The 9,989-nt window shown below is 38.2% G+C and overlaps 1 protein-coding gene across 1 annotated transcript; it reads right to left on the bottom strand.

Moving 5' to 3' along the window:
- Positions 1-6,873: 6,873 nt before the first annotated feature.
- LOC120107085 (cytochrome b561 and DOMON domain-containing protein At5g47530-like) lies at positions 6,874-7,827 on the bottom strand. Its single transcript, XM_039120237.1, has one exon. The coding sequence runs from the start codon at positions 7,626-7,628 to the stop codon at positions 7,053-7,055; it is 576 nt and encodes a 191-aa protein (XP_038976165.1). The 5' UTR covers positions 7,629-7,827; the 3' UTR covers positions 6,874-7,052.
- Positions 7,828-9,989: the final 2,162 nt, after the last annotated feature.

Here is a 9,989-nt window from a genome sequence, read left to right as displayed (position 1 = left end):
AGTTATATGGGAAAGAGAAAGGTGGGGTGTTGGCGGTTGTTGGCTTGTCCGACGTGGAGGCTTCTACTCTCTCTCGCATATATTGTGATTATCAACTGAGATACCTCAGTTTCCACGAGAAGAGATACTGGGAGCCTGGCCTAGATAGAACGGAGGGAGTAGATGAATCGGTCCGAATTCCTGTTTTTCTATTATACTTTTTTTTTTCTTTACTCTCTCTCTCTCTCTCTCTCTCTCTCTCGATTTATTTCTCTCTCTAAACTACCTCGTTGAACAGCTTTACCGCCGCGTCACGGCAGATGCCATAGTCCAACGATTACGTGCTATAAAGTGGGACATGAGGAGTCCTGAAGCGACATGTAAGATTTTTCACCAAAAAAAAAAAGTGACATCTAAGATGACGGAAGCGTGCCGGACATCCAACAAAAGACGAAGGAAGCTGCCATGTTTCTGTTCTCCTTTCACATTGTCAGATGCTCTGTCCTTTTTTCTTCCGTTTTCTTGACCTGATTGCTTAGTTTATAAAATAAGACGGTACATGGGATACAGCATGCGCAATGATTTTCATCAACATGCCGTAAAAATTTGATGCATTAGGCAATATGTTAGGTTTCGTTTTCAAAAATAAAATTCTTTCCCTTTTTTTAATTTAATTTAAAAATAAATATATTTAGTAAAGTCTATTACTTTTACAACAAAAATGGTAATGATGGGTGGGAGCAATACCACAAGTAATAGAGATAGTGAAGACGACGTAATGTTGATAACAAGGCTATTGGTTATATTGTATAGGTGGCAATGGTAGTGAAGATAATATATTTGTAGGGTGGACAAAATATAACCTCATTCGTTAACCTAATTTATGTTTGACCTGTAATAAATAGATTTGAGTTTAGACTAAACATGTTTGGATTATAAATAGGTTGATCTATTTAAACTATTTAATAATCTAATCGAGTTCAAGTTCAACCCCTTGACCCATTTAACCTATTTAATAATTGGGTCGAATTGAGTTAAGTAGTTAAGCAGGTTATCTTTTTATTAAACATGTTAACAATATGTTATATAGGTTAATGGGTTAAAAAGTTAAGCAGATTACATTTTATAAAACAAATTAAGCAGATTTGGTTGGGTTACTTTTTTTATCAAACATATCAAATTAACCAGATTTAGATTTAACATTTTCTAACTCCATTTGCATCTAATTTGACTTGTATATGATTCGACTCGACCCGATTATCACTCCAATGCAGTAAAGGTGACAATAGTGATGATCGTAGTGGTGATGAACATGGTAATAACTAAGGCGATGTCAATAAGAATAGTAGTTTGTAAAATAAAAAAATGATAGTAGATGGTATCAATGGTGGTGATGGTGGAGCGGGAGTGACCGCAATAGAATGGTGGTATGGCAAACAATGATAGTGGAGATGTTGTTGGTAGTCGTAATTAAAAACACGAGTTTTTGTTTTTCAAATATTGAAAATAAAAATTTATTACATTTATTTTCTAGAAATCATGAAAAATAAAAAAAACATATTTTTTATATCAATTTTTATTACTTATATTTAAAATATAAAGTAATAATAAAGGTCATGTTAAACAAGCTCTTAGTTTTTCGCTCTATTATGCCATGCAAATGACTTATTTTACATGTGAACTACGGCACTCTCGGACCCACAACCTTTTTGAAATTAATAAGACTTTGAATCATCTATAATGTAGCTATATTTATTAGGCTTTTAAGGTTTCTTTTCCTATTTGAATATCAAATTAGATATTGGCATATTATATGGCTATAGTACAATATCTGAATATGAGGATGCAAATAAAAACACATACTTTAGATCGTCATAACGATGGCTCCTTTTACCTTGATTGCATATTCAAAAATAAAGGCTTACATTTTGAACAACTTATTTTACTTCTCATGGTACACCTCTATTGGTGATCTCAACGGGGCTTCATTTTATTGTAAAAAATTGATAGCTTACTTGTGTATATATGTATTTTAAACAAATAGAGATATTACTAAAGATGATATAATTGGTATTATTTATGAAAAAAAGTCTGTCAAATATAAATAACTACAATAATAGAATAGTATTGGTATTTGACTTAGCCCTTCTTTTTTTTTTTTGGGTTAAAAAGGCATTTTATATTGCTCTAATGTGAGTATAGCCTGCCATATCAAACGAAAATAGAAGATACAGAAAAGGAGGTAAAACTGCCAATGACGTGCAGATGAACTCTCTGGAGTGGCGAGCTATGAATGAGGCGACTCAGTCTACTGCTCTGTTCGCCTTCCGAAACACATGAGCTGCCTGGAAGAAGGTAAACTCTCTGATCAGTCGACGTATCTCTCCAATCAATGGGGGGTCATCTCTATATGTATCCATACTATAGATCTAGTTAACCACCGAGGAGGAATCTTCCTCAAGACATATCCTATCGGCGACCTAGCCCTTTCAAATTACGTGGTGGACACAAGCGTTTCCCGACCGATTCCCAGAAAGCATTGCTTGCACGTATGGACTTTCCATTTTGCATCTAAACGCATGCCCCTTATCGACAAAATCCTCGCCATTTAAAGCGTCCTCCAGCCCCACTAAGGTCGTCCGATGACACATTTCATACCAATCCAACGGTGATCGTGCATGACGTCCAGGATTCTTTTTTTCCCATTGATGGCTACCCGTACAGGGACTACTTTATGGAACTTTATTTCCATATGGCTCTCAATATTTTGCATACGGCCTCCAGTCACTGGAGTCCAGTGGATGCATTTATATAACGATTCCATAATAATCTGGCTTACTAAAAAAACAAAATCGTACAAGAAAAAGTAAACCAATAGGAAAGCAAACAAACACGTACGGAGTTTGGACGGCTAATGGGGAGTTTAGACTGTTGGAGCTCTCTCGTCATTGTTTCGAAAAGAAAAGCGGCCGCGTGGAAATTTGCTGAGCCCCATGGAGTCACATCCTTTTATTCAATTATCTCAAAAAACAAGAATCCTTCAATTCAAACTTGAATTGCACAACTCCATACGAAATATTAATGGCGGTCATTTTGCTGCAGGCCAAAGGGAACCTCGTTTTCTTCTTCCATCAGTCATCAGCCCAATCTAACGTCAATCTTTAGGAAGTTCATAGCATACAAGTCTCAAGGTAGCTTTGTTCCACAACCATGCACCAAATTTTCTCCACAACCTTCAAATTTCTCTCAACACCTTTTGTCTTTTTGTTTAGGACAAGTATATGAAACTGTTTTTGTTTAACATCATCGTATAGAAAACAGTAGGCAACAGGATGCCAGAAAAGAATGGTAAGTGGAACAAAATTAAGGAGGACTTGGTCCACCCCCCCCCCCCTCTTCTTTTTTCCGTACGCTATCTCTGATGTCAGGGCAGACATTTGCCACATATTAGAAAAGCCTCGGTGATTGGACCAAGCAACAAGAGATAAAAGTGGTGAGAGGTTTTCCTTCTCTTCTTCCAAGCCAAGAAATCTCACAAACATAAAAACCAACAGGTGATTCATGGCAATGATAATTTTAAAAAAAATTTATGACCAAAGTTAGCCAAGTGTCATGCCCTTTGGTTATTTAAAAGGAGGGAGTGCTTGACGGAAAATTCTAATCCCATGCAGCTTGTGTGAAAAGTCGCAAATATGCGGGATGTCTGAAACCTCTCTCTTTTATGGGCTAAAGAAACATGATTCTGCCCTTTTTATTTTTTGGTAGAAATTCTGCCTTTTAAAATAGAATTCTATCTATAAAAGAGAGTTCAACCACAAAAGGCCTCACCTAACAAGTCTATCCATTAGATAATACATACATTTATCAAAAAAGAAAAGAAAAAACGTAGAAAAGGGAAGAAAGAAAAGTAATAGTGCATCTAATTAGTCATATAGTTGAAAGATGCCATAGTTGATTGAACAATCAATATTTCTATTTCACATTCACCTTGGTGCTTCTCTAAACACTCCTGTCTTACATCAAATCTTAGTCTTTTAATTTTTAGGTAAAAAATTAGTCTTTTATCCTTTTTTTGTGTAATAAACGAAAGAAGAAAAAGAAATGGCATCAAATGTTTAATAATAAAATATTTGTGAGATCAAAGGCCTCCATCTTCCTTCTACACACATCAAATGTGCGAAGGACTACCAGTTAAAATATTTAAATAAAATGCTAATGCTCAGCAGTCAATAATGGAGATGCGAATTAGCATTAATCTCATTAGAAATGGCATGGATAGAGTTTCATTAGTTACTAACCCAATTTCATCTATTTAACTATATAGCCCCAAAGTACAATATATGTTCATAAAGCTCTATTCTCCATCTTTCTACATGCATGACATACTATAAGGAATAATATGCTCCAAGCAGCATAATTTTTCAACCATATTGTGAGACTCTTAGACTAGGCCCAGTCCACTTGACTGGCCCAGCCACATGGCTTTGGGCCTCACATGCGTCGCATGTAAGGGCACCAAGAAGAAGATTTCGGCGGAAGTCTTCTTCCTCCCTGATCACGATGAGATAGAAAGTTCATCACGATCTGGAGACCAGTCGGATAAGGCTGGGATCATCTATTTATATAACTCATCCTTCGAGTTCATCTAAGATCGAACCACCAAATCCCAACTCCTCTTTTAGTTTTTCTTCTTTCTCGACTTGTTGCCGGAGAGAGAGAGAGAGAGAGAGAGAGAGAGAGAGAGAGAGAGAGAGAGAGAGAGAGTCGTCGGAACCCCTCACAGGACTAAGGTATGATACTCTTTTCTTCTCCTTCTCTCTCTCCTGATGTGTAAGCATGATTGCCTCATTTTGGGATGGCAAATCATTGAAATAGGGCAGCCCTATTTCAGTCTATTTTCCCTCACCGCCGGCCCTTGTTCGCCATTGTTGGCCAAGCCTATCTCGCTACCTCCTGCCGCTGTCGGGGCTGGCCACCACGCTCATCGAGGGGGAACAATAGGATGGATTCCCTATTTTGGAGAAGAAGAAGAGATTGTCTCTCTCTTCTTTCTCTCTTCTCTCTCTTCTCTCCTCTCTCTCTTTCTCATTCTCTCTTGTTTCTCTCTCTTGATTCATGGCTAGACATATTAATTAATTTAGGTTGACCATGCCATTGATAACCAAGCCCAAACTCCTAATTGACTCAGACCGAGATTCTCTCTTTACTGAACTTTCTCTCTACCTAACTTTCTCTCTCTACTGGACTTTCTCTCTCTACACTGCTCAAATTTTTGCACGGTGCCCGATTTGCCGATGCTTCTTTCTTGCATCAGCGGGTGAGAGTTGGGGAAACCTTTTTTTGTTATAGTGTATTATATCTCCTACATAACCCTTGAGGACAATTTCGAACTACTCTCCCTTCAAGACTCGTTCAAATCATCATTATGTTCATTCCTATATTATCTTAGATTGTTTCCCAGTTTCTATCACTTTGTCCATAATTGGTGCAACTCCCATGCTTCCCCTAATGATGCCACTTCGCACCCAATCCATGTATCCACTTCAGCATTCTGAAATCTACTACATATCTACTTGTATTGCGCAATATCTTGAATCACAAAATGTTGTAGGTAATCTTGCTCTTATAAAATGCTCCCCTAACATTCAAAGGCATGCATCTATAACATAACATCGTAAATTCACCTCCTCATTTCACCCATGCAGCTCAAATTTATTAAACATGGATTTATCTTCCACCACATTATTCTATAAGTGAGAGTTAAAAAATAATCACATTACAGAATTCCTAAGCCATGGTTTTCCATTAAATTTAAATTATAGATATTTCATTGCAGTCCTATCGATCATCTTTTATACCCAGACTTCCAAAAGTTTCCTATTAGTTCCTTTCGGCTTTCAAGAGAAAAGAGTCATGTTGCTCTTAAGTCTATTCATTGTTTACTTTGACTCAAAATATATTGTTCTATGCATGCATAATTGGTTTTTTTCAAATATGCAAATTATATAAAGGTGGATCATTATTTCGATAGAATGATGTTTTGGGGCATTGGCTTAGTCATACAAAAAGTTTATCATTCTCACCTGTTACTAGAGGACTAGTGTGAGTTTTGGGATTGTTTGAATCACGAATGCCAAGTTCATGTTACATCATCAAGAGAAACTTTCTAGCAACCAGCAAGGCAGCAACACATGGCATTTTTTCTTAAATTATTATTTGGAACATGCAATACATCTCAATTGAAAAAATAAAACACTTTTTCTTAAAATTTCGAGTTTGGAATATTGGTTTCAGCTTTGTTGCATTGTGCAAGTCATTATGTGCCCATGAGCTAGCACAATGTACAAGCATGCAATCTTTCCCCATTGTTAAAGTCCTGCTTCTAGAACAAGATGTCCATCCCTACCAGAAAGTCCAAGGCTTCTCAAGGTATCCTCTCTTTCCAAGTTTGCCTGAGCTATAGATTCATCATCATCCTAGAAGGTTTACACCTCACTTTTGTTGATCTTTTAGATGAACAACTAACTGAATATAAATTTTACAAGGCCTGTTCATATATAGGGTTAAATGGGTATACATTTGTTATCTTTATCCTCTTCATGCATCTCGAGGCAAGTGCACAATACATCATTCTTAATCATTCTTAAATCGTTAATTTTCATAATATTGTTTGCTACTTTTGATTATCATTATCACAGCCATCATAACCATGAAAACCTGTCCCAACTGTTTGAGGGTAGCTTTATGAATCTTTATTCATCTAGCATTCCTATCTATGACCATAACTCATATATGGTGCTCTACTTTGCTCTTTGCAACAAATACTACATGTCGGACCAAAAGTTGATTTGCACAAAGAAATTATATCACGGGAATAAATAGAAAAATAATATAGGCTGATATAGAATCTCACTAATAATAGAAAATATTATAGATGATACAGATTGTCATGTGATCTCTAAAATTACTCTAACAAGATTATGCTTACAAAGAAAATTAATATAGATTAACATAGAATCACGCCAATAAAAAACTATTATGAGTAACATAGATTGTTACGTGATTCTTAAAAATTATTCTAACACCCCAGACAGAAAATTGGTGCTCGCCATCGAGCGGATGTTATCGCCGCTTAATGCGTGACTGACGGGCACCCCTCCACTGACCTGCCCGGCCTGCCACACGGTGTTCAACGTCGTGCGGTTGCCGGGCAGTGCCACCGTCGAGTAGATGGTGTACTTGCCGTTGGAGTACTCGGCCTCCCGGCTGTAAACCCTGAAGGTGAGGTTGCTGTCTCGCACCGAAGGAGTGAAGTTGGAGAACAGATAGGTGATCGCGGTGACTGTCCCGGCGGAGTCGTGGAAGGCGAGGAGGGCGTTGGCGCCGATCATGCCAGAGCTGGAGGGGTTGATGGCCCAGGCGACGAACCCCGAGGATTCCTGCTGCGCCCTGTAGGCGATATCGGCGGTGCCGTTGGAAGGGTGGTAGGTCCAGTAGAGGGTGGCGTTGAGGCGGCCGAGGGAGCTGCAGCGGGTGTAGAGCCTGTTATTGGAGAAGGTGTCGCTGAGGCAGTTCTGGGCCAAACAAGGTAGAATAAGTGAAGGGAGGAAAGAGAGAAGAAGCATGGCTGGCCTCATGGGAAGAACCATTTGGATTGGGATTATAAGCCAAAGACAAGCATAGGCCTTGGTAGAAACTGAGACCAAAGATGCCCTTCTTTCTTCTTCTTCTTCTTGGGCTTGGAAGCAGGGGAATCCAATTAAGAAGCTGAGGAGCGGAGGAGCCCAAGAGAATAGAAGATGGAGGTGGCAATCTCTATGGGGCGGGGATACAGCAGTGGAGGGGGTGGTGGAGTTATATGGGAAAGAGAAAGGCGGGCGTGTCGGCGGTTGTTGGCTTGTCCGACGCGGAAGCTTCTACTCTCTCTCGCATATATTGACATTATCAACTGAGATACCTCAGTTTGCACGAGATGAGATATTGGGAGCCTGGCCTATATAGAACGGAGGGAGTAGATGAATTGGTCCGAATTCCCGTTTCTCTATTACACTTTTTTTTTTCTTTACTTTCTCTCTCTCCCTTGATATATTTCCCTCTCTAACCTACCTCGTCGAACAGCTTTACCGCTGCGTCACGGCAGATATTAAAGTCCAACGGTTACTTGCTCCAAAGGGGAAGATGAGGAGTCCTGAAGCGACATGTAAGACGACGGAAGCATGCCGGATATCAAACAAAAGACGAAGGAAGCTGCCATGTTTTTGTTCTCCTCTCACAGTCAGATGCCCTGTCCTTTTTTCTTGACCCGATTGCCTAGTTTATAAATTAAGATAGTACATGAAATACAAAATGCGCAATTATTTTTATCAGCATGCCGTAAAAATTTGATGCAAATTAGGCAATATGTTAGGCCTTGTTTTCAAAAATAAAATTCTTTCTCTACTCTTTTTTTTAATTTTTATTTTTAAAAATAAATATATTTTGTAAAGACAGTTACTTTTAAAACAAATACGGTAATAGTGGGCAGAAGCAATATCACAAGTAATAGAGATAGTGGAGGCGACGTAGTGTTGATAACCAGGCTATTAGTAATATTGTGTAGGTGGCAAGGGTAGTGAAGATAATATAGTTTTAGGACGGACAAAATATTACCTAATTAATTAATCTAATCTATGTTCGGCTTACAATAAGCAGATTTGGATTTAGGCTAAACATGTTTGGATTGTAAATAGGTTGACCTATTTAAACTATTTAATAATCAAATCATAGATTTAGGTTCAACCCCTTGACCCATTTAACCTATTTAATAGTCGGGTCGGATCGAGTTAAGTAGTTTAAGCAGGTTTTTAAGCAGGTTACCTATTTACTAAACATGTTAACAATATTTTATATAGGTTAATGGGTTAAAAAGTTGAGCAGATTACATGTTTATTAAACAAATTAAGAGACCACGTTGGGTTACTTTTTTATTAAACATATCATATTTAATTTTGAAAATTTGGCCTATTTAATATGCGAGTTAGTTTCAAATTTAACATTTTCTAACTCCATCTGCATCTGATTTAACTTGTATATGATTCGACCTAACCCGATTATCACTCCAATGTAGTGAAGGTGACAATAGTGATGATAGTAGCTATCATGCCCCGAGCCCGGAGCGACAGACGCAGCATGCCTGCACTGCGGACCGTACAGGCTTGCAAGGCTGTGGATCATATCAAAGAAATAACAAATTCTTGAATTTTTTTAATCAATAATTTATTCAAAGCAATCTTCCAAAGTTTCAAAATACCATATATTAACATAAATCAAATACTCTAACTAGTCTATCTAAAATGCCAATAACTGAAGCATCTTCAAAATCTAGCAACTCTCCAAGTCCCAAGCGATCAGGCGTCTCTGCATCTGGATCTAAAATTAGAAAAATATGATAATGAGCTATACTAGCCCAGTAAACAAGCCAGATATTTAATCAAAATGCAAAATAATGACTAAGAAATAAATCACAAATAAAATATTTTTCTTTTCAAAAGTTATTATTATTTTTATAAAAACTATGGTATCAGAATTTCAAAGTCAATAGGCTATGGCCACATAACCCAGTGGCATAGGTTGCACAAAGGGGCGGCCCTCACGGGCTGTCCCCTCCGCCTTCTTAGCTAAATGGCAATTGGCACATACAATTCGTCCAGTTGCTTCTCGTGGGTTTTCATAACCCTACTGCGCAAAAATGGGATATGCATTTGAAATAGATGCCCGATCCCGAAGTCCCTGAGAGCCTTATTTGATTTACCGAAATGCAGTTTAGAATTCGTCCCATCCGTTCTGTCCTCTACTAGTCTCCTCAAATAGCAAACGTCCGCTGAGATCGATCAGAAGCATCCAGCAGCGCCACGCCAGTATAAAGAGTTAAGCTACTAAGCTAAGTGTTGGAGAACTCGTTAGAAGTGATTTGCCGCTTCCGCCTCTCTAGGCTTCACACTCCCCCCTACCTCCCTGGCTGTGCCACACTT

This window comes from Phoenix dactylifera, unplaced genomic scaffold, assembly GCF_009389715.1.
Source record: "Phoenix dactylifera cultivar Barhee BC4 unplaced genomic scaffold, palm_55x_up_171113_PBpolish2nd_filt_p 000760F, whole genome shotgun sequence".
Classification (NCBI taxonomy): Eukaryota; Viridiplantae; Streptophyta; class Magnoliopsida; order Arecales; family Arecaceae; genus Phoenix; species Phoenix dactylifera.
Note: the sequence above shows the minus strand (reverse complement) of the source record. Positions and strands in the feature narration are given on the sequence as shown.